Below are 25,769 nucleotides of genomic sequence, written 5' to 3'. Positions count from 1 at the left end.
AAATTTGTCCGAGTTTCAGGCATATTCATCCGAAAGTCGCGCGCGTGCCGCTATATTTAGCACAGTTACGAGTGTAGTGTTACATAGCGGCCGCCGCGTAGTATGCATAGATCTATGCATACTACGCGGCGGCCGCGATGTATCACTACACTCGTAACCGTGATATTTAGGCCTAGTAAACAAACCTGAAATCGCGATCAACGCTATTACCGCCAATCTGCTCTGCATTTGATCGATGTTTTTTTTCTTTTTCTCCTTTTATTAACGTTCGCAACATTGCCGAACATTGTTACCATGGCATCCACATACCACCATCATTTGAAAACTTCTCCGGGAACACAATTTGATCAACCGCAAGATTTCGATTTACACGTGCTGATTACAGTAGTTTTGGAAAATTTTACTCGCATGACGCGCTATCATTCGGGGAGGGGGATCATGTAAGACGAAACTAACTCGATTTGCAAGTCCAAAACAACGAAAACTGCATAGTGTTCAGATAGTACAGAATAATAATATTTTGGCCATTCCATAATTCCTTTGGTTTGTTATTGTTATACAAATTGGAGAAGTTATAGGAAAAAATGCCAATGTCTTCCAAACAGAAGAAAATGCTAATGTCTTCAAAGTCTGTTTGTTGAATGTGGCAGATGTTGGGCCTTGATCTGACATAATGCAGTTAACACTGGATATTAACTGTGCAACCAGCATTTCCTTGCTTGAATCCTCACCAGTACAAGTTTCGGCAATATTATCGATAATGTCCTCAAATGAGGACATGATGTCACTTGTTGTTGCTGCTGGCATTTGCTGCATTCCCAGGGTCATGGTCCTCCCAGTGGAGAGTGTCACTTGGCAACCAGTGTTCTCCACAAATGAAAATTAAAGGCGGGTGGCTAATTAGCATATTGATTTGCACAATATTTACATAATATTTGCATATAATTTACATATCACCAGGGCTATTCACAAGGCATCCAGTGATGAGATATACTTCTGACATTCTCAATATTATTCTCCATTCAGCAGTGATTAATGGCAAGCTACACAATTTATTTTTAAATCTAAATCCTGTTTATTTACTTTAAATAAATAATAAAACATCAAAAGTGAAAAAAACATATTGAACTAATACAAACAAAACACAATTTAATAAATATATTGCACAATACCAACATGAAAATTCAAAAGTACATGAGAAGTAATACAAATCACAAAGTTCACTGCATTGCACATATTGAACTTATACAAACAACACTACAGCACAGAAAATAATACAGTAACTAAACATATTGCACAATACTGACAAAAATTCACAAGTACAACTTTAAGATGGTGTAAAACACAAATCATTAAGTACATTGCAGTTTTGTTCTGAGAAAGTACATGGTACATGAGAAAAAATGCTAGTGTTCACAGATTATTCAATTTTATTCTGGAATCATCAACCATGGTACTTGAGAAAATGCTAGTGTTAAGTTTGCTCTGGAAGGATCAGCTCAATTTGTCAGTTTACTCAGGTAGGACTAGCTTAATTCATCTGTTGCAAATTCCGGACCATAGCTTGGCTGCTTTCGTTAAGTCAAACTTCTCTGGCGGTGGCCCTTCGATAGAAACCATAAGGAGCAAGTTCAAGATTTCTGCGACAGTCTGTTGCAAAGTTTAGTCTTCACCCTACTAAGGGCACTGAAACCCCTCTCACAGTCTGGAAAATAAAAAATACAAATGTTGGTTAAGTCACAAGTGATAAAAGTCCATGGAACCCAAAATATGACTGATCTGACTTTAACTATGTAAAATGTCAAATTAAACATGACCAGAAGAGCTCTACTGTAGTGCAACAAAAAAAACTGACCAGAAATATGCAACATATAGTTGTATTTTAGCCTAACTTTTACAACTTAATAATTTTTTAAAAGACTAACCTGCAGTTGAAACTGGTATAGTCAGTGATATTTCAGCCAACTTTGCCAGATTTGGAAAAGTTTGGGAAATATCACAACACAGCATCTTCAATACATCGTCAATCTTAAGGCTGGTCCTTCTGATGTGAAGTGTTGGCAAGAAGCACTTCCATTCCTTTGCAGTCTCTTCTTTATCAACAACACCTTTGTAGTGATCTACAAGCACCTAATTGAAAGAAAAGAAAGTTCGTTAGATAAAAGTATTTTCATTTGAACCTTAGGCTATGATTTTGATGTCAGTCACTACTGTTCTTGTGATGAATACATTCAAATGATGTTATAAACGCACTAGTGAAATACGATGGTATCAACCGGGACTCGAACCCACAACGCACGGCACCCAATCACCTAGCGCAGAGGACAACAGACAAACCGCTCGACTAAATCCCCAATCCTAAAAGGATTGGTTCAATAACCGGGCTAAGGATGTTACAATTCTGACTGCGCCCTCTCCACTCGCCGTAGAGTTCGTGAAACACTCGCGCTAGCACACATGCTATCATACATCTCACACAGACTATATCGAAGCGAAGCAATGAATACAACGCTATACACCGGGCGAAGATAGCCTCTAACCTGGATTTCTTCCTCACCGTGTGTATATCAAGGATGTCACAGAGGCAAGTCACAGAGGCAAGTCAGGGATGAGCTGTGGACTGAAGACAGGGAAACTATCCCACACAGTGTTGTTGCCTTGATGTTGTTGCTGACAGCTACAATAAACTTGTCGTGGATCTGCAAAGGAGCAAAACAATAGAGTCGCCATGACACACACAACAGTTAACTTTTTTTCTGCTCTAACTGTTTATGAGACAAAAGTTACACAAACTTCAAAATCTGAATTTTAAACTTGATCTTTGTTCACAAGTCATCACTTATAAATGCTAGAATAATTAGGATGGAGTGGTTTCATTTTTTTCTGTTTTTACTCAATCAGAGAGAACAGCTTAGATTTACTTACCTTTTGCTTGAACTCATCAAGATCTTGTTGACCTCTAAAGTGGAAGGTGAAACCATTGTTACGCAGCGACTCTATATACTCTGCAGCTCCTTGGAAATGGTCACCAGGGATCATTAATCTGGCATCCAGCACTGCCAGAGTTGTCTGGATTTGGTTACCAACACCATGGAAGTCAAGGGAGGATTTCTTAAAAAACAAGTCATTGACAATGACATAGTCCCAACCTGTAATAGGAGTATTAGTCTTGATTGGGCAGGGAAATGAGGTCATTAAGAAGTATCACTGGAGTGTATATGTTCAGATCTATGGACACATAGGTCTATGTCATTGTTCCCAATTTGAAACAAGAGGCATGTCTAAGTTTTGGTTCTAAATCGGGAAAAAAGATCAGACCTCTAGCTGTATTGGCCAGCCAAGAAATACATATGCTCATAATAAATGAGGTACAAGATGTGACATCTTAAGGTCTATTATCCTATCAAAATTGAAGAGTAAGAACTTGTGGTTACTGAGTTATGCATACATATGCATAACCAAGGTCAAAGGTCATCAAGGTCACGTGACATGTTGAAAAAAAAATTGTATTGCTAATTAATCCATATATGCCAAAATTCAGACATCTAGCTCTATTGGCTTGCCCACAATTATATATGTGCATAATTAATGAGGTAAAGCATATGTTGTCATAAGGTCTCCCATCCTACTAAATATAAAGGACATAGCACTTGTGGTTACTTATTTATTGACATAATCGTGTATTTTAGGTAAAAGGTTATCGAGGTCACATGACATTTTGTCAAACAATTTCTATCCTATAGTCTATCCCTATATACCAAAAATCATACATCTAGCTCTATTGGCTCGCTCAAAATTAGATATGTGCATAATTAATGAGGTACAATATGTGGCGTCATAAGGTGTCCCATCATACCATATATGAAGGGTGTAGCACTTGTGGTTACTGAGTTATGCACAAATATGTATATTTGAGGTCAAAGGTCATTGAGGTCACGTGACATTTTGTCAAAAAAATTGTATTGCTAAGTTATCCCTATATACCAATAATCAGACCTCTAGCTCTATTGGCTCGCTCAAAATTAGATATGTGCATAATTAATGAGGTACAATATGTGGCGTCATAAGGTGTCCCATCATACCAAATATAAAGGGTGTAGCACTTGTGGTTACTGAGTTATGCACAAATATGTATATTTGAGGTCAAAGGTCATTGAGGTCACGTGACATTTTTTCAAAAAAATTGTATTGCTAAGTTATCCCTATATACCAAAAATCAGACCTCTAGCTCTATTGGCTCGCTCAAAATTAGATATGTGCATAATTAATGAGGTACAATATGTGGCGTCATAAGGTGTCCCATCATACCAAATATGAAGGGTGTAGCACTTGTGGTTACTGAGTTATGCACAAATATATATATTTGAGGTCAAAGGTCATTGAGGTCAAGTGACATTTTGTCAAAAAAATTGTATTGCTAAGTTATCCCTACATACCAAAAATCAGACCTCTGGCTCTATTGGCTCGCTCAAAATTAGATATGCACATAATTAATGAGGTACAATATGTGGCGTCATAAGGTGTCTCATCATACTATATATATGAAGGGTTTAGCACTTGTGGTTACTGAGTTATGGACAAATATGTATATTTGAGGTCAAAGGTCATCAAGGTCACGTGACATTTTGTCAAAAAAATTGAATTGCTAAGTTATCCATATATACCAAAAATCAGACCTCTAGCTCTATTGGCTCGCTCAAAATTAGATATGCACATAATTAATGAGGTACAATATGTGGCGTCATAGGGTGTCCCATCACACCATATATGTAAGGTTTAGCACTTGTGGTTACTGAGTTATGGACAAATATGTATATTTGAGGTCAAAGGTCACCAAGGTCACGTGATATTTTGTCAAAGTGTCTGAGATATCTGCGTGAACAGATGGACTCACGGATGGACTCACGGACGGACATGACCCAATCTATAAGCCCCCTGGACTTTATCTGTGGGGACTAAAAACTGTGTCACTGCATTCTGTTTTGCAATATGAATACGATGAGAAACTAAATTTTATTTTTCTTGGCCTTATACATGGGAGTCTATGGACTGCCTTATACATGGGAGTCTATGGACTGCCTTATACATGGGAGTCTATGGACTGCCTTATACATGGTAGTCTATGGAGGTGAAAACTAAAAAGTCCTCTAACACGGCCAAATTTGATCGCATTGTGAAACAAATCGACGTGCATCTGTATGAGGTAGGGTACTATCCTTGTACCAAGTTTGAACGAAATCGCTCCAGGCGTCTCTGAGATATCTGCGTGAACGGACGGACGGACGGACGGACGCACACACGCACGCACGGACATGACCAAACCTATAAGTCCCCCCGGACGATGTCCATGGGGACTAAAAACCAGATTAACTTTGTGTTACACAAATAATAATTAAAAAAATGCAAACTGTTTAATTTTGGTGTGCATACATTAACATGTATTAAAATCTCAAAATTGGTCTCTGAGTATTGTAACTATTTGTAAGGCTTTCAATTTCAAAGTACTTCCATTTTCTGTCGGTTCGGTAAACTGTAGGCAAACTAAATGATAAATCATGATTACGGTACAGTTGCTTACCTGGAAATACTTGGAGAGAGCAGCAAGGTGTGGAAGAATATCACACATCATCAGCAAAGTGGCAATAAATCTCAAATCCTCCACAAACTTGGACAAACGGCATGCGTTTGGATCATTCCTCTCTGATGCCTCACGATGCAGACTGACAATAATGCTTGGAAGGATCTGCCGCAATGTGGAACACATATTCTCATGTGACAGCCACCTCACGGCCTTGGCCTGCTTTGGTCTCAACACTGGGTTCTCCATGGTTGCCTGGAGAGTCAAAAAAGAGGGGAAAATAGTCAACACAATGCAGCAATATATACCTGTAATAAATTTATTACTGTACAGAAATTGACATTGTGTTGAATTACAAAGTATACATAACAAAATTTGATGTATTGATGAATTACAAATTTTACATACTTAACAGTAATTGGATATAAGAAAGCAAATTACCTGGATTGTCTTCAAAGCACTTGATCTTACTGGTGAATATTCATAGAACCTGAACAGGTTGTCTAAGGTGTCATTAAACTTCTTTATGTATGCCACACTAATCGCTGCTTGTCCCACAGCAAGCGCAAATCGATGAGCAATACAGTGGTGGGAGACCATAATCTCGGATACCTGCAACAAATCAAAAAATACCGTCAATGACGCTGTACCTTCTCTAATGTGTGGCCAGGTCAGGTAATTGGTTGTTGGCATGGAGTTGTTGGTAAATAGTTGATGATGTAGGGGCATGAGGTGGGATATGGACCCAAAGAACCCAAAAGATGATTAAATACATCAATCAAAAAAATCTAAGCTACAGTATAAACTGCCTAAAGATAGTTCAATGTGGAAAAAAGTTAAACAATTCAGAAATAAGAATTAACAGTCCGAAATAATGACGCACTTCCTTACTGACCTGAGTGCATGTGAAATACACAACCTGGCATCTGTAAATTAATGTATACCAAGTGATCATTTCCAGTCACTTTTAACTGTTTTTAATGGATTTTCCAAGAGTCCTGTGGAAATGATGAAAACGCTTATCTGGTCTTGTGTTTGTATAACCTCATGGCTGATAATTGTCATAGTATTGAAAAAAAATTGAAAGTGAAGAAATTACTGTTTTTAATAGGCATATTTTCCTTGAAATACATGACCGTGTAAAGAATATATGCTAAAAGTGTTTAAGAGTAAAATTTCTTTTCAAAAAATAATTTAATTTGTGACCAAAGGATTTTTATTCTTTGAGTTTACAAATTCAAACATTGCAATTTGTTCAATCATCTTGTGCAGTGCAAAATTTATAAAATGACTGAAATACAAAAAAATTGGCAGAATTACAGTCTTTGTGATGTAAAATTATGGGTTGACATCACGATAACTGTTAATCTGTTTGAAGTACTAATATACTATTATTTAAAAACGAAAAGTTCATGCAGAAACGGTAAAACATATTGTCAGCAATGTAGTGTTAATTTTGACTTTACATCAAAATATGCCTTTGCTGGATACCAATATATAGGGCGAAATATCAGCCATGTTCAGCAAATCCACACAACAGCATTGATCCTTTTCTAATTTGATTTGATTTGCTTATGTTATCCTTGTATGACAGTCAGTACAATATGGAACTTGAACACAACACAGTGAATAAGTATGCTGTAAATGAAATGGTGTGGCTGCATCCACATGCAGCAATAGGAGTGCCTTTGTCTCTCACCCCTCATTTCCAACCTGTCCCATCCCTGAAAAAATAGTTTGGTCTTATATTTATAATGTTAATAATTTCTGTATTTGTTAAAATGTGCGCATCTCAAAAACTTTGATCATAAACATTTTCATTGTTTTTTATAGCTGACCAATCAGTTAACCTGTTTATTTTGAATATTTGCGCATTTTTACTCAGTATTTGACATTTTCTGAATACCTTCTTATTCAGTTTGTCATTTTCTAAAAGTTTAAATGCTCCATTGTGTGGTCAAGCTTTCCACAAGCATCAAATGTGGTACTTCATATAGGAGGGTCTGCCTCTAGAGGGCGGGCATCATGAACACTCCTGTGTTTGTTGGTTAATTCCTCCACGTAAACTTCTGATTGTACTGTAAACGTTGAACATGGCCGACGTCCGATTTTCCTGTCTAAAACTTTCACTCATTTTCGTTCATATGACTCTGAAACTCCAGGAAACGATTGGGAAGAAAGGGTTATCTTGAAATATTGAGGTACTCGCCGATATTTTGCAAAATTAAATGAGAAAAAATGCAAGGAAAATGCCGACAGGCTTACACAATGACAGTTTCAGACTCGCGGAGGCATATGATCATCTCTGCAGATTATGCAACAGGCCAATATCACGTGAGGCCATGAGGGGATATGCACGCAACTCAGTACCAAACACTAGCGCTCACAGAGTGAGCAAACACAAAGTGAGTACCCCTAACGTCAGCTCAGTAGTCTGTAATAGATTGTAGTCAACTAAGAAACCTTGGAGAAAGGCTTAACACTGTGGCTATGCCGCTAAGTCCCTTTTGATTTTTGTCATAGCTCAAAATCGCTGTCCCACACCTCAACCTGAGCCATGAACACCCCACCAGTTTATGATATGACCCATCACAATGGCATGACGTCACGGATCTTGACAGACGGAAGTCTTGACAGACGGAAGTATACTTGACAGCAGCATACTGGTTTTCAACTCTAATACCTTCTCTGTCTATAAATAGACACGAGAAGGTAATAAAAATGCTTTCTTAATATGTGTCTCACCTTAAAACTCTGGTAAAAATAAAGCCCAAAATAATTTTCTTTGTTTTGTGTGGTCACTAACAAGTACCAATAACAGCTACAAAATATTATCATCTGGATTCACTCACATACAAAGAAGCTTTCTCTTTACTTTTTATTTTCTGGGACATTTTTCATTCATAAAATGTTTTAAAATATTCTGTGGTGCAATCACCGCTCTCTTGAAACTGGAAAAGTGAGTAGGTCAATACATTGAATATACTTACCGTACTTCATGCTTCAATCTTGTAGCTACCCCAGACTTCTTACCAATCATCACAGCTGCCCCATCCCTTCCAAGACCACACAGCCTGCCATTCAGAACAATGCCATGTCTCTCAGCAAAAGTCTTCACACACTCAGTCAGTGTCTCTGCTCTTCCATCACAAACCTAAAATAACAAGAATTGGTTCTGGTTTGTTACATTTATTTATGTAAATATAATATATATATTATATTATTATAATATTATATTTCAAGGTTATAATTATCAGTGGAATTACCTAAGGACAAACATCTAAACCCTTTTCTTTGAATGAAGTCTTCATATAAATTCATTTCCTTGTAATTTAAGAAAATTTCCTGTCTTAGCTAGTCTTTCTTTCAGTCGAGAAATGTCTGATACAGCCAACACAATTTGAAGCCATTGTAGTTTGTAATTACCTCCTCTATTCCGAGAAATGAAACTTTGGACTCTCCAGATTTCAGCAAATACTTCGAGTAGATGATCAACTGTTTCATGATAGATATATCTGTCGTCTCGTCTATAAGCAATGACACAAAGTTGCTCTGTTTAACCTTCTCCAAAATTTCTTCACGGATAACCTGTCCTGAAAAAAAATAACCAAAAGAACATGATGTTAAAGAGAGCAAAATCCATGAACTTCAGCAGCAGAAAATAATAATTAAAAATGTAGCACAGGCTTTCTGTCGGGTGCAAACATGGTATTCTTTCCTTGTTTAGTTTTCTCATTGCCAAAATAACCTTTCTTGAGAAAATATACGATTCACATATTGTCACTCACCTACCGGTATACCATTTCTTGCATGGTCCTTTCCGATGTGTCGTTGAAGTTCTACTTATCACTGCTGAGGGTACTCAGATACGAACGGCCCAATGACTTTGCCAACTCAGGGGTGTGTACAAAATTTGTCGTATGCGGAAGCTCACGATGCATGAGAAAATACATACAACGTAGAGCACCGATGAAGGCCTGAGTTTCCACAGTGACGACTCTCTCAAAAGTTGGACAGATACCCCATCTTTAGCCAATGCGCTGGCGTCTGCTTCCATTCGGGTAGCGGCACGGTGGCTGATCGAATCTGCATGGCTTCGTATATGGTCTTCTCGGTAGGCAGTACACGGCACCGAAATCCATGTACTACTACCAGTCTTCTGTCTAGCGTTGTACTTTTTGCACACTCGGCAATACATGCCTAAAAAGGTGGAAAACGATAAATTGAGCACATTTTAGAAAGCTTTTCTGGTTTAAACGAACATCGCATCATGTGTTCCGGAAAAAGGTAAATATAAAACGAGGGATTGAGTCTTTGACTTGGAAACACTATTTCAGATTCAGATTCAGATGTAGAACTACGTTCATAAACGCGATACCGGGGGTGCGTTCGATTATCCGCCTCGAGGCGCCCTCGGGTGACCCGAGGTAACATCGGTTCCGTTCGATTATCCCATGACGTCACTTTCGAGGTACCTCGGGGGAGTTTTTTCTGCCCCTGCTCTCGAGCAGGGGAAGGTCTGGGCTCCTCGGGGAAAAAATGGCAGACGACAAAACAGTAACGTTTACGGCGATCAACAAAGGCCGAAAAATTACTTTTGTAACACCTGCTTCGAAGCTGGAAATGGTTATGAAAAGTAAGTAACTATCGAATGCTATGTTTGTTGAAAGTTTCTATCCCTAAAACGAAGCAAAATGGCCAATAATGCTAAATAATGGTAATGTATTGAGTTGACAACGAGACGTGTGTATATGGTGTACGTGTATTTTGCGTAAATGTCATAATTTTAAAGAAGTGTTGATGATGTTTATATCGTAATTACATGATTATTTAGTTGTCATTTGCCACATTTACGTACAGCAATAGAAGCTGATCTTTCAGGTTAGACTGCCGTCAATTCCGTGTGGAATACATCTGTAATGATATAAATTTATGAAGCTTTGTCCCTGTTGTCGTTTGCAAGTGCTATGCTGCAACAGTGCAAGAGGATGCAGGACTGCAGACAGTAGTTTTTCCGACGATTTTTCTGGTTGCAATAGAAATACTATAGGCTGTAGTCCTGCAGCTACAGTGCTACTAAGCTACTGTGCATGTTATATACAACTACATTTGAACTTCATCGGTTTTTTTTGCTTCGTTTATACCTCTACTTGCACTGTTCTCTCTCATTAATATGCATAAATAAACATTTGTCCGCATTTTCCGCATAAACAACGAAAATAAAACCTGCGAGTGTTAGAATGGCTATTTTAGCGTCACACTTATTTGTATGAATTGATGACTTAGACTACAAGCTGCAACAAGAGCCGCGCATACAACGACAAAATTTGTCCGAATTTCAGCATGTTTGTCCGAAAGTCGCGCGCGTGCAGCTAAACTTTTCACATAAATAAGGTCAATAAAATGTTTCTCGTCCTTGGGTTGATTCAAATTTTTTTAAATTCTAATATCATTATGGCCGCCATAGGCTGGAAAAAAAAACATTGAAAGAAACAATTCTTAGGAACATTTCATTGATATGATAATCAGAGACTTCTGGAGATAACACTGATGTCCCCCCAAAATCTTGATGAGCCCTAAAATTGTATAGAAGGGGACACAGTGGCCTATGTTTTGTAAATGATGGCAATACTGACACGTGGAAACAAGTAAATATAAAACGTGTGCTAAATTTTCTGTTTTTTCACTGTTTACCTTTCACAAATTTGAGTGGATGCAAAACAAAAAATTTAATTACTTTGACCATACTGTCCCTTTATGTTTGAAAAAAAAAGTAGACTGAGTAATCTAAGGCACTCAGAAAGGTCATCTTGATAAATGCTGTTAAGGAAGTCATCATTATTTATGGCCTGGGGGTCAGAGGAATTTCATCGGAAAATTTGAAATTTCGAGTAACCCCCTGCCAACCATGATGAATTTGAGTAACCTCCCCTCTATAACACATAAATTTTGACTCCCCCCGCCCCACTTAGAGAAATTAAATATCGATACATGTATTTGTAAAATTTACAAAAATACAGCAATAGTAAAGATCTTTCAAATTCTGCTGTACCCTGCTAGATTATCATTGGTTATTTCATGACAGTAGAAAAATGTGAAACCAATGAAATGATATTCAAAGTCACAACAAAATGTAGATATCAAAGCTCATTCTGCAACCACTATCCAACCATAAAGTATTGTTTACTTTGGGATGGGTATAATGACAGGGTTTTATTTAAGATATCTGACTGGGCAGAATTTGAAAGTATAAGAGGGAGCACATGTGGGAAGCTGAGGGAAAAGTATCAGGAGTTGTCCCCTCTCTTATGTGGAAGAGTTTTAGAAATTGATGTGTTCAATGGTGCAGTCTTGTGTAATTTGAGAGGTGTTTTCAATTTGTATTTTTACTGAGTAAATCTGTTAGAACACCACAGGGGGGAGTCTTAGCATGAGAGGGGCTTTTCTCCCCTCTTGCATGGCGGAAATTTTTGAGAAATTGATGTGTGCAATGGTGCAGTCTGGTGCAATCTGAGAGAGGTTTCAATTCGTTTTGCACAAAAATTTGAGTAACCCCTTCTTTCTTTCCACAGTTTAAGCAACCCCCTTTCTAGCTTTCAATGTTTTGAGTGACCCCCCCCTCTCTGATTCCTCCAACCCCCAGGCCGTAAATAATGACAGCTCCCTAATGGGTTTTATATTTCTTTCATTAGATACAAATTTGTTACAAACCATAATAGACGGATTGCCTGATGGGCCGGTAACAGAGCCAATCGATCTGCATGTAGAGAGTGTATCAGAGACTGAAAGGTCACAGCAGTCTGCATCAGGAACCTCACCATCACCTCAGCAGCCATCACATCAGTACAGTACAACACAACAGCAGCAACAAAGTACAGCCCAGCAGAGCACTGAATTGGAGAAGAGTGTCGATGTCAGGAGTGTAGAACATGAGCAGCAAACAGCACAACATAAAAGTACGCCAAGCAAACCACAGCCAAGTACAGCAGAAAACACCAATGTAATGAGTCCCTCTGAGGAAAGACTTGATTGGTCAGAAGACCAAATACGTTGTCTCATTGATCTTGTAAAGAAAAATAGTACAGATCTTGATTGTGCCAAAAAAGAAACCAGTATGGGTAAAAATATCAAATGAAATTAATAACACATTTTCCATAAATACAACTCATGAGAAATGTATGGATAAATGGAAATCGCTGAAAAAAAGTACAGAGATCATATCCAGTATTCAAATAAAACAGGTACAGGTAAACGTAAATTCATATACGAGGATGCAATGTTTGCCGTCATTGGGGATGACCCTTCTGTCAGACCTTTGTTCACTGTTGGCAGTAAAAATCCTGTTTCTGTTTGTACACACACTGACCGTGAAAATGTAACAGTGACAGAAATTGATGATGATGGGGATGATGATAATGGAGAGAATGTTTCTTCAGTCACACACAAAAATAAACCAGAAATACAACCCCCAAAAAAGAAACGGGGAAAACGAATGATTGATGAAATGAAAGAATTGATAACGGAGAGTAATGCAGAAGTCATTGGGGTGCTCAGACAGATGCACAATGATAACAAAGAGCTGCTGTCAAAACTAATTGATAAATTGTGAATTTTTAGCTCAGCTGTTGATAGGATGTTGACTGTTATTTCAATACATGTACTCTTTTAAGGGTGATCAAGTCGCTTGCTATGTCATCATAGCTGCAAACAATAGAATGCGTACTTAATGACGTGTGCATCCACTGTACATGAGCATGCTCACTGTAAAAATTACACCATGGTTTTGATGGAAACCTATCTTCATACACCTTATTGTTAGAGCTTTTATCATGAAAGCGGACGTTGTAAGTGATGATCGAATGATCATTATATTATCTTCGAGTTGTAAGTTTTAAATGTATGAATGTTGATATATTTACAGTGTATTTAAAAGTCCCAACAAAATAATCTAAAAAGGACATATTTCTCATCAAAGAGTGATTTTTCCCTTTTCACATATGGGGAAGGGGTGATGTTAAGCAATGTAGCATTGTAAATAGGCTGATGACCCCCATATTTTTATTTGATGCATATAATGTGCAATATCTAAATGATAATTTATGAGAAAATAAACAAAATTGTTAGATTGGAAATCTAAATAACTTTACAAAGTATGGATAGGGTGTGGTAATTACTTTTAAGTTTGCAACAGCAAACAACTGTGTTTTTGGAAGGCCTGAGAAGTGATAATTTAAATTTTTATGCACATTTCCAGCAGACAAATAGCTAAAACTTTCATTTATTATTCAATGTGGTTCACATGTAAAGAAAACAAGTGCAGGATTTCAAGAAAGGAACTGAAAGTAAATGTATCGGGTTGGGCAACGCGTACGGGAGATTCATAATTACTGTCATTCGAATGGCATTTTAAGTGGGTGTATTTCAAATCCTTCTAGCTGCCAAATTAATCTGGTGACATATTGATTTTTTGCTGTAATCTCTTCTTCACAAATAAGTCTTACTGTTAGAGAAAAATAAGGAAAATTTTTGGCGAAAAATTTAGTGGCTCAATCACCCTTAAATATATATATAGTTTAAACTTTGGTCAAATTATAGATATTTGTTATCTTACCAGAGGGAAATTGTGTAGGCCGATAGACAGCAGGAGCAAAATTACAGGAAATCAAGTTATAGATACTTTTTCAGACTGATATGATGTTGGCTGTTATTGTAATACTATTTAAAATATTCATACAGTTCAAACTTTTGTGAAATATTATAATGATAGATATGTATTATCTTACTTGAGGGCAATAATTTTGGAGCCATGAGTGTTAAGAAAAATTGCCAAAGACACATGTTTGTTTGAAAGTACTTTATTACAGTGCAGAAGAAAGTAGAAAAAAAGATGTGACATACATATCACAGTTCCCAAAGTTATAGATATGTTCTAATATAGATAGGTAAGACAAGTAAGTAGCCTGGCAAGGTAGACCATTTAAATTTTTATATACTGGCAAAATATTGTGCTTAAGAAAACAGAGCACAGGTAATGAGCAATTGTCCCTTTTTTAAAGAAATTTCCTGAAAAATTGAAGGTTACTGAAAAGATGCAAGTATTGAAAACATTACTGTTACATACTTGATAATTCAATTTTAAAGTTACTTGATATCTTAGAAATACAGGCCTGCTTGTTAAATAAACAAACATACTTAACCAAATACAACTGTGCGATTTTTAGTTTGATTGCCAAGAATGAATGCTTATACTAGATTTATTGTGATACTGTTGTTATTGCCAAGGATGGTACATGGCTTGTATGGTTTATATTATATCAGGACCTGAATTAAATGCCCAGTTGCATTAGTTTTTGATAATTTTTTTCACTGTGTTCTGTATATGGACTACAGTTTATTGTTCTACCCCTAAACTGTGTTGAGGCACCCATTATCTAGCCTATCAACACGTACAGCTTCTATAACTGTAAAATGCATTTTTGCCTAAAACTGAATAAAGTTCAGACTAAAGTTTACTTGTCAACTATAACAATGCATTTTACACTTGTACACGCTGTGTTGAAAAGAAGGATATGGGGTGTTTCAACATGGTTTAGGGAGTAGAGCAAGAAACTCCAGGTGATATATAGAACAAAAATAGTAAAAAAAAAATATCAGAAGTTACATACAGCTTCTGGCCCTTTTATTATCCTCATTTAAAAAATCAAGTAAGCTGCTATCGTACTGTCCCATTGATTATTGATTGAGGAACATCATCAATTCTGCTCGTCGCTGGATACCCACTTCATCATTGTTAAAGGGCATGATTATATCATCATTGACATCATCCTCATGAAACTCTTCAAGAAGCTCTTCATCATTCATCAAGCAGATGTTGTGCATGACACAGGCACTAACTGTTCCCTTGACAACTAGCTCTATATCATCTGCAAAGAAATCCCTCAGTTTCCGGAACCTCCCCTTTAGTTGCCCAAACGCCCTCTCAATTACTTGCCTGGCTCTACTTAGTTCAATATTATAAATTCTTTGTGCCATAGTTAAGTGTCCATAGTTTTTGAAGGGTGTCATGAGAAATGATGTCAATGGATAGGCACTATCACCAACAAGATGGGTGTTGGGTTGGAAATTTTCATTATGTCCCCTGTAGAGTGGCGAGTTCCTCCAAACCCGCGCATCATGGCAACTCCCAGGCCATCCAGCATAAACATCTGTAAAAAGCAGTCGAGAATTACAAACCCCCTGTAAAATTATTGAATGAAATTTTTTCTGTTTGTGTAAGAATCTGAATGGCTAAGAGGTGCTTTGATGCGCACATGCATCCCATCCACTGCCCCCAGCACAGATGGCAAGTGTGAAATGTGACTGAAACCTTCAACAGTGGACTGGACATCCTCACCACGTGGCCATACAATGTATCGCGGCACCAACTTTTCAATGACAATGTTCAGTATCCGTGACCAGCACAAGTGAACTGTTGATCGTGAGACTCCAAAGCGATCCGAAATTGACCTGAAGGTTTCATTATTCCCTGAAAAAAAATAAACACTTTGGTTAAAGTTACCTATAATACACACAATTATAGAAGTGCTCAACATAAATTCTAAAGTAAACACAGGAAACCAGCAATTTTATTTGAGCTTAGTCCTTAAATGGTCAAATACTACAAAATTTGAAAATAAATGAAACAATGTGAACAATTATTGATAAATGAAACAATGTGAACAATTATTGATTTCAAATTGTACATTTGAATAATTGAATAAGAATGAAAGCAACCAAAAAATACAAGTTCTCAGTATTCCAGCTGACAAATAACAGCAAGTGTAAAGATAATAGGTGAAAATTCTGAATATATATGTATACATGTACATACACGTTATCACAGTCCCTCTATCCATGGATAGAGGGACTGTGACGTTATATAAGTACACATAATCTTACCTAAATACCACAGAAACATCAGCAGTTGTTTCTCAGCAGGTAGAGGGCGCTTTCCCCTGATATTTGGAGCTCCAGGCTGAGGCAATTCATCATACTCCATCAGAATCTATAAGTAGAGTGTCTTTGTTTAAAATTTGAATTAAGAATCTGTTTTGATCTTTTAATCTAATAAAGATATCATAATATAAGATAATTTAAAATTGACAAAATTAAATGTTTAATATTGTATTAAAATATATTGTATTAAAATAATGTATTTAAATGACAGTAGACAAATCTTATAAAACAAAAGTCACCAAATTAATGCAAAGATGGACACTTTGTCCCTTTCAATACTCAGCTGAAAAAAAAGTTGTATAAGTTTGAGTCCAATAAGTCCTTTGAATTTGTACAAAATTATCTGAAAATACCAATCAACAATTATTACTGACAAACAAAATGCAATATTGCTGATCACGATTTCAGGTTTGTTATCAAATACAGCTGTGCGTGCGACATCGGACAAAATTCAGACTGATGTTATTGTTGCATGCGTTGCTGTTGTTGCTGCTTGTAGTCTGAGTTATGAATTAGTATGACCTTTAGTATTCATTGTAACACTATCAGGTTATATTTTCATCTTTCTTCAAGATGCAGACATATTTATTTTTGCATATTCATGAAAAAAAATGACATCATTTGCGATCATCGCTGTTCTGTATTAAAGCATGATTCAATAACTCCTCTGAAAATGCAAATGTTGTGATTTAAAATTGTGAAATATAAGTTAAAATAATTATTAAAAAAACAAAAAACAAACAAGTATGTTTAAGATTCAATTTGCATGGGGCAAAAAGAGCCAAGAATGAATGAAGAAAGGAAGAACAAGAGAAAGAAAGAAAGAAAGAAAGAAAGAAAGTAAAATGTAGATGTTCTTTGTTAATAATTATTTTAAGTAAAAAACCCAATATGATCGCTTTAATTTTTAGCTAAAAATACGCATAATTTTACTTTTAGGGATATGTTAGTCAACCTCTGTTCATTTTATTTGAAACTTACGTTTAAGATTATTTCAAAGCTAGATCTATGCAATCGAAAGTGGCTTCTGAAGTCATCTATTGTGTACTGAGGCACAACTTCCTCTGCGTAGCCCTGGATTCTTGGAATATTTTCTCTGCGCAAACCCAAGCCTGTCATTCCATAGTGAATAGAATTACCAACGCTGAAATATAAAGTCGTGGAAAAAATATTTTGCGTGTTTTGTAGAAAAACAGGCACAAAAATCCGTAATGTTCGTCGAATTTGTGCATTTCGCTCGTGTGTGTTGTGATCGTCAGCCATTTTGTCGTTCGCTAAATCGCGTTCGATTTTACCGCTTCCCCGGGGAGCCCCATGATGCCCCGGGTTTGACCCATGACGTCACTTAGGGCTCCCCGGGTAAGATAATCGAACGCACCCCGTGATATTCGTTGAAAGTTGTCATGTGACATGTTTAAACCAATTACAAGTAATGTAACATTTACATGTACACACTGTACTTTTGACCTTTGGAGCCGATCACGCATAACGTAATTAGATTATTTGCTTGCTGTGACAGGATATCAGAAAGAAAAGTTTGAACATATTTTTTTCGGAAGTTACGATATTAAACAAAACTAACCTTGATCAGTATGGTTTTTAAGCAAAGAGTATTTCTTCTGCCAAGGTTGGTACCAGCCAGAAGAACGGTGCTTGGCACACTTCTTGATGGGTGATTCGCTGCGGTTGGCATCATCAGCTTGTTGCGTTTGTGCTTCGACTGGGCCGCAGCCGGAGACTACGTTGTGTATCGGAGAATGGAGTTCATGATGTAACTTCTTCGATGGTAAGCATTGAACTGCTGGTACTGGCTACTTATTGCCATTTAAATACATCTTGTACAGCGGTAAAATGCTTTTTGTCTCTTTTTCCCAAAAAATGCCACAGTGAAGGTGTTGAACGGACACCTCCTCTGAGAGCGGTAACACACATACACTGAGCGGCGGAACATCATACAGATATGCGTGACGATCGCATGCAGTCGCAAAACAAACCAACAGATGTGTGAACGGCCCCTCTTTAAAATGACGTGCGGTCATTTTTATTCACTAGACTTTCAGATATTGTTCGGACAACTGACTGTGAACACAGTTTAGGTGACAGAAAACAACGGTGGGTGGGCGACGACAAAAAGAAGCCGGGCGCACCGCCCTCAAAAACCCTAGTGGAGAACATTGGGTAACCCTGGTAATGTTTATGGAATTTACTTGTTCCGTCCTGATGCAGACAGTGGCCAGTGGTGTTAAGTATCCCTTCAGCAAGCTGGGCAGCAGCCAAGTGTTTAGCTTCTAAAAGTAGGGTCTTTTCAAAGCATTGCTCGGTAAACGTCCTATCTCCTTTTGGTAACTTTTTGCAACACTGTCTTTATGACAGTGTTAACTGAATTCATGCTGACATTTAATGAAAGCAAGTCCATAATGACTTCACGAACTTCATCGGTGTATTTGCCACCACAAAAAGTCTCAATTTTTTTCTTGATCTTCAAGTACTGGTAGATCAGACAGTTGCTGCAGCTCTGCATTCTCCTTTCCAGTTCTTTTATTCAATGATGAAGCTCAGCTGTCAAGTCGCTTCAGGCTCTTCTATCTTTCATTTTGTAATAACTTAATTGCTTCTGTAGTTGTCGCTGGTCTTCCTTCACTTTTCCTATCTCATTTTTCACTTCTTTAAACTGTTCACTCTGTGTGTCTAGTTTTTTCTGACATCAGTGATCTCACACTGTAGTCTTTCAATCGCTAGTTGACTTGACTTGACATGATACCGCAATCTGACCTGGTAGGCTGTGCCGGTGATGGCACGGGACCGGGCAATAGTTGCCACAAATCTGAAATTTGTGATGTTGTTGCCCCGTAAGGGGAAGTAGTAACGCATTCATTTTTTTTGCATATATTGATGACTTATCAGGCAAAATGTCTGGAAAGTTTTATTTAATTTTGATCATTTCTTGCCGTTTATTCAGGAAAATGTGAAGCAAGGTATGCATTTCACACTGTGTAAGACTGAAATGATCACATGACTGAAATCCCCAATGATACTCACAAGTCTTCTGGCATCAAATATATGTTTTCGAGAGTTATCGTTTATGAACATGAAGTTCCATACTGGTGGAATAAACAAAAGCTATCAAGTTGAAGTTTTCTCCTTTCATTTAATTTATCTGGAAGATTGTACCGTTTATTCAAGCAAGAAGTCACACACAGTGACAGCTATACCATGGGATTTTGACAAGTTCACAACACAAACTGCATGACTAGCTTAGTGAGTGAATACATGGAGTGAACTGTAATCAGAGTGGTACACCTGTTGCTGAGGTGGTCTATTGCAATTGCCCAATATCAGCATGCATATCATTTTACTGCATTAGACATGAAATGAAGTTGAGTGTGAGAGGTAGACCAAATGATATGAACGCTGAGATGGCACTGTTAACATTTCAGTAGGGAGGAATTCTTACCTTGACAGCTGAAGGCATCGGAGTTGGTCCTACACAGCTCAATATTTCTCTGTATGTACACCTGCCACATACGGTACACTACACGACATATCTGGCAGGATGTATTTTCCAAGTTTGTCAGGGTAACTTCAACATTGTCACCACTAGCAACATTCATATAGAGTATAACCTCCCAGCCAATCATATCATCCACATCTGACTCAGTAGCCATTCACATTACAGTAATCAGCCACATGCCAGGTCACATGGACATCACAGGGTGAGGGGGCTTCTGCACAGACTGCATGTACTGTACATTGATGCCAACCAAGTCAAAGTCTGCAATGAAAATCATCATCTTAAAATTAGTGAAAATATTACCTTTATCCTAAAATGATCAATGTTTGCGCTAGCGCTAGCCACACTTGCAAAATGCAAATAAAACTCTCATTTGGTGAAAATTTTTTGAAAGTCATTAGCGATGCTTGGGAATCAAATTTTTCGCCCCAAAATTTGTTTGGACACATCGTCGGATCAATCACTGAACTACCATGACTACAATCGCCTCTGCACTATTACTTCCGGATGCTGGAAGCGACCAGAATATACTCCGTTTGATAGGAATATGTATTGTATAGGGGTGAGCAAATCCACTGCCCCAAGCTCACGGGCTAGCAGTTTTTACTGCCGTGCAAGTAATTTTTGGTGCCTACTACTAGCCACGGTCTAAGGGACTGTACTAGCTGGCCCGATGGGCTAGTGTAATTTGAGAGAGTAGCAAAGATGATCGGGGGCAAGCGACATGTAGAACCGCATTGCCTACAGCAAAACAAACAGAGAGACGGACGTTTCCGAGCCTATGTAACTCTCATAAAATTCCTCACCCAAGTTCAATTTCAAAGTACACATGCAATTCTGGGATGAAGAAAACGTAGTTCCAAGAAATTACAGTTTGAATTTAAATTTCGGAAAAAAAGACATATCCATACGATTAAAATGAAGCATGGATACTTCTACGTAAAAATTCAACTGATTGATATCAGAAATTTCACAGTAATGTTGAAACCAATTGCCAAGTGTTACACAGAAATTTTTTTGTCAGGTGATGACGGCGTGGTGAACTGGCTTGGAGTCAACGCTGACAATAGGAACCTTGAGACTGTTTTAGGTGGAGACTTGCCTGAAGAGGCCTCAGCTATACAGCGGCTCATCGCGAACTACGATGACAAGTGTCTCCGTAGAAATTCGAAAATCAGGAAGGTCGAAGTAAAGTCATTGATCTGTGGAAAATGAAAGGGGTGAATTGGCCAGGCAAGCAGACATTCAACCACAGTGGCTACCACTGAGACGAACGAAAAAGTTGTAAACAAGGAAAGTTCGAACGTGGCGCAGTTTTAACGAATGAACAGCATGATAACATGTTGCTGAAAATTGGTATACGTACAAAGAAGAACAGGAAAGAACAATGAACACATCAAGTAGAGATCAGATGTTAGACAATGTCTTCACCATATTATCTAACATGCAGCAACAAATATCCACCCTGAGTCAACAGCAGCTGAATGTCAAGTACACGAATGTTGTTCAGGAAAACATACTCCATCTGCTAAACCTGACTTTCCTGTGCCAGAGCACGATACTTAAGCCAAGGTTGTACTACCGCGTTTTCAGTCTGATATACTAGTAATATCTACACACCACCACGACAGAAAAATAAGTTCAGTGTAGAATCCATTTTGTCAAAGTCACCGCAAAAAACAAATACCCTTGCTGAAATCGTTCACGCCAATCAAATAAACTGCAACGCGAGTACAATGTTTGAAGATCCACCGGTACCAAAAACACAATATTCCCTGTAGTCAGTTCCTATACAGTGTTCTCCCCAGAAATTTCTGAAACAGGATCGGCTAATTTGCATAACAATAACTATGTAAATTTTATGTTAATTATGCAATACACACATCACTCCACAGCATCACAAAAAATCCATAATAAAAAGATATTAAAATCTTTTATGCACTTTAAGCACTTGATTTATTACATCCATATTTTCATTCAAAGTCTTCCAGTTCTCGCTAGCAAAACATTCAAATCACACGTTTTATGTGATTCTCTGTTACTACATGTTTGTCTGTAGCCAGATTGCTAAACCATGGACGTCTTTTTTAATTAAGCATCCATGGCAAACAGTTACACGGCCAAGTTCATACGGGACTGAATATTGCACTTACAATTCGGCATCAGCAAAGCATGCCTGCAGAGAAATATGTTGACCTTAAAACTCAATTCATAATAAAGAGAAGCCAGAAAATATTGATACCGGGTATTTTCAAGAACAAGAGTTGAAATTGCATCGACTTCAACTTCGACAAACGTACGAACTTCGACAACTGCGCGGCGTCGCCGCCATGCATTATTTAGTACGCGACCTTTGAACCTATACTGTACCGGTATATCATTACCCTGACCATACGTACACAGCTCACTGCTGTATTCAGAAGATCACACGAACGATTATTTTAGCTCATGCAGTTCCCTTTTATTTCATTTCATGGTGCCTTGAATATTGTAAAACGGGTCATGGGTTCTGAAACTAGATTAAGTACAATTGTTTCTCAGAGTCAATCGAACGAGTCCACGCAAGTTACGAATGCGTGACACGAGGTGACACACATGGCCTTAGCCCTGCGTACGATGCTGTGTGTTCCGCTACAGCTAATCGCCCCGCTCATCACAGCCCTGCAAAGACCCGTACGTAGGGTCGGTGACTTCAAATCCATTTTGGGACTTGACGTAAAAAGCCAAATTACTGCCGAAATTCAGCGTTCTTGGGCCCAAGTCGTATCCCAGCCTACCTCAGCTACTCGATCGCTTCCAAAAATGCCAGTCTTTTATTCACTTTCGTAAATAACCGTCGATGTAGGCAACTCTCTCGCTAGCCCTGTGTACGATGCTGTGTGTTGGCCGCTACAGCTAACCATGAGCTAACACACAGCATCGTACGCAGGGCTAGCGAGAGAGTTGCCTACATCGACGGTTATTTACGAAAAGTGAATAAAAGACTGTCATTTTTGGAAGCGATCGAGTAGCTAAGGTAGGCTGGGATACGACTTGGGCCCAAGAACGCTGAATTTCGGCAGTAATTTGGCTTTTTACGTCAAGTCCCAAAATGGATTTGAAGTCACCGACCCTATATACGTACGGGTCTTTGCAGGGCTGTGGTGAGCGGGGCGGTTAGGGATGGACCATTAGACCTTGGGAGGGGGGGGTGGTCACAATGAAATTGTGAAATTTTTTTTTTACTATTGTAAATTTCTGAAAATTTTTTTTCCAATTGAGATTAGCTGTGCAAATTTTTTTTTTCAGAGTAAATTTTCAGATTTATAATTTTTTTTAGTTCGTCGCTGTCAGAAGATAAAAAGGGCAAAGATGTGGTGCCAAGCACCACAAGCGGCCACGCAAGCCTTCACGGGGGGGGGGGGGGGAGCTCAGGAGAGGGGTGTCCCCCTGCTGCTGTTGGAGCTTTTGAAAATAGAGATTAAAATGGTGTTTATTTGGTAGCACTTGGGGAGTATTTTTGCAGGGGGTGGGCAGGAGGGGTGTCCCCCTCCTGCCGTTGGAGCTTTTGAAAAATAGAGATTAAAATGGTGTTATTTGGTGGCACTTGGGGCGTATTTTTTCGGGGGGAAGTCAGGAGGGGGGTGTCCCCCTCCTGCTGTTGGAGCTTTTGAAAAATAGAGATAAAAATGGTGTTATTTGGTGGCACTTTGGAGCATTTTTTTCGGATTACATACACATCTTCCTCTGGAACATGGTCTTCTTGCTCCTCAGTAGCTTCCTATATAGTTTTGAAAATTGACTATTTTGGTTTCCTGGCTTCCCTTTCTACTGCGTGGTGAAATGCCTACATTCACCCGCCAAACATCATGCATATCTCATAATTTACAATTGATTTTGACAAGCTGAGAAGCTAAAATAAGCTAAATAATATAGTTAAATTTGCATATTTGTGTTTTTAGAGCAATTGTTGCCCTTTTTTGATAAAAACATCTATTTCTCTGTAGCAGCATGTCCAAATTGATTGGATGTGTATAGATGTGTTGAAATTTCAATATTTGTCTTTTTAGGGTATAATATTTGTCTTTTTAGGGTAATTATGCCATTCATGGTCAAAAAATCTGTATTCTCTGGAAGGGCTTGTCCAATATCTTTGAAATTTGCTAAACAAAACGATTATTCATGCAGATTTATTCAGTATTTGCTATCGAGAAACTTTCAAAGTTCAACCCTTTTGTGTGTTTTTGTGTTGGGATTTGTTGGATAGATGGCATTCTACGTAGTGTATTGTTGAATGTTAAAACATGCGTTGCTGTTGTTTTTTGAGGCTGTTTTTTGAGAAGAAAGAATTGAAATGCCTTTTTAAAAGCAAAATAATACATAATGACTTGATATGTTGTTTTATCATTATTGACGTGTTTCTACTTGTTTACCCATTCTTGCATTCATCATTGCAATAAAATTCTGTGAAAAAATGAAACTGATGTGGCCTACATCTGTTTACCTTGATCTTAAAAGGCAAATACAACTTTCTGTCTTGACAACCATACCATAGTTTCAATGTTTTACCTAGTGTACCTGCTTGGTTTGTACGCAGGAAACAGTAGAAAACAGGCTCTATAAGTTCATAGTTTTCAAGAGATCAGAATACAAAAGTCCTGAAAAGATAAGATAATCACAACTTCCAGTATAAGGGATACAGTCACTCTAAATGTATAAATTAAAATTAAAAATGTGCCGGGAGGATGTACTAAAAAATACAGAGGTTTGCTTTCTGTCAGTACAATCTAAAAAAATTCAAAATTTTAAAGATTTTTGCAGATTTTTTTTTTACGCCTTTGTCTTCTTATTTATTTTTTTTTATTTTGCAAACTAGTTTGAAGATTTTTTTTTCCTAACTTTCTGCTCTGAATTTTTTTTTTTCTGTTTTTGACCACCCCCCTCCCAAGATCTAATGGTCCGTCCCTTAGCTGTACTGGCTGTAGCGGAACACACAGCATCGTACGCAGGGCTAACATGGCCTCAACGTCATGTTGACGTACACAGATCTCGAAATGGCTAACTCGGACACGCAACGATCTGAACACGCGGCAGTACCATACATTTTTGCATCTGATGTTTGTCTCAACAATCGTACGATTTCAGCCACTTCTGATCGAAATCACTTTTCCTGACCTTCGGATCCTTACCAGTGCGAGACATTAGTGGCAACGGCAGTTCAACCAGTTGCCTATAGATGCTTTGACTCAGTGCCCGTGGTTGGCAAAGATGCAAGCCTTTCGTTGGGTATACTCCATGTCCGTTGTATAAAATGGTCGTTGTCTGTACGATCGGCAGCGTAACACATTTCATGCTTTTTGAATTTAAGTTTCATCCGTCTTAGCCGATGTTCATTTGCACTACAGCCGACCCATTTATTTCCTCACAGACAAGCACGGACACTGGGTGCTTTGCACTGGTCACCCGGTACCGATAACTCGGATATCAATGCCTCATCGTGTGTAAAATGGTACCAAAACAGGGTCCGTGCGACTGGTTGTGCGACTCGCACAAAGTCAAAAACACCGGTCGTGCGATCGATCGCAATGGGGGTCGTGCGACTGCAATGAACTGAATAAATGCATGCGCAACTTTACAATGTTTATAGACCAGCGAGCGTCAAGTAATAACTAGTCATTCATATGAGTGTTGAAGTGCGATCACCAT

At 38.1% G+C, this 25,769-nt stretch overlaps 2 protein-coding genes and 1 long non-coding RNA gene across 3 annotated transcripts; 1 reads left to right on the top strand and 2 right to left on the bottom strand.

Annotated features, from left to right (window-relative positions):
- Positions 1-8,254: 8,254 nt before the first annotated feature.
- LOC139118919 (E3 SUMO-protein ligase KIAA1586-like) lies at positions 8,255-9,776 on the bottom strand. The gene is made up of 4 exons (XM_070682487.1): positions 9,731-9,776; positions 9,005-9,171; positions 8,569-8,732; positions 8,255-8,270 (listed from the first exon to the last, which is right to left on the bottom strand). The coding sequence occupies exons 1-4, from the start codon at positions 9,774-9,776 to the stop codon at positions 8,255-8,257; spliced, it is 393 nt and encodes a 130-aa protein (XP_070538588.1).
- Positions 9,333-14,773, top strand: LOC139118491 (uncharacterized). The gene is made up of 2 exons (XM_070681782.1): positions 9,333-10,214; positions 12,271-14,773. Exons 1-2 carry the CDS (start codon positions 10,118-10,120, stop codon positions 12,711-12,713), a joined length of 540 nt encoding a protein of 179 aa, XP_070537883.1. The 5' UTR covers positions 9,333-10,117; the 3' UTR covers positions 12,714-14,773.
- Positions 14,774-15,098: 325 nt separating this feature from the next.
- On the bottom strand, positions 15,099-17,847 carry LOC139118229 (uncharacterized). The gene is made up of 3 exons (XR_011548645.1): positions 17,555-17,847; positions 16,517-16,622; positions 15,099-16,103 (listed from the first exon to the last, which is right to left on the bottom strand). It is a non-coding gene; the product is annotated as an uncharacterized lncRNA (long non-coding RNA).
- Positions 17,848-25,769: the final 7,922 nt, after the last annotated feature.

This window comes from Ptychodera flava, chromosome 19 (genome assembly GCF_041260155.1).
Source record: "Ptychodera flava strain L36383 chromosome 19, AS_Pfla_20210202, whole genome shotgun sequence".
In the NCBI taxonomy this organism is placed as follows: domain Eukaryota; kingdom Metazoa; phylum Hemichordata; class Enteropneusta; family Ptychoderidae; genus Ptychodera; species Ptychodera flava.
The sequence above is the reverse complement of the archived record's forward strand: the minus strand, read 5'-3'. Positions and strand labels throughout refer to the sequence as shown.

Coding starts and splice junctions, on each gene's coding strand:
- LOC139118919 (XM_070682487.1), bottom strand. CDS start 9,776: ATGTATTGCCGAGTGTGCAAAAAGTACAACGCTAGACAGAAGACTG. Junction 9,172..9,730: donor CAACGCTAGACAGAAGACTG/GTAGTAGTACAT, acceptor ATTTTTTTTCAG/GACAGGTTATCCGTGAAGAA. Junction 8,733..9,004: donor CATTTCTCGGAATAGAGGAG/GTAATTACAAAC, acceptor TTGTTATTTTAG/GTTTGTGATGGAAGAGCAGA.
- LOC139118491 (XM_070681782.1), top strand. CDS start 10,118: ATGGCAGACGACAAAACAGTAACGTTTACGGCGATCAACAAAGGCCGA. Junction 10,215..12,270: donor GCTGGAAATGGTTATGAAAA/GTAAGTAACTAT, acceptor TTCTTTCATTAG/ATACAAATTTGTTACAAACC.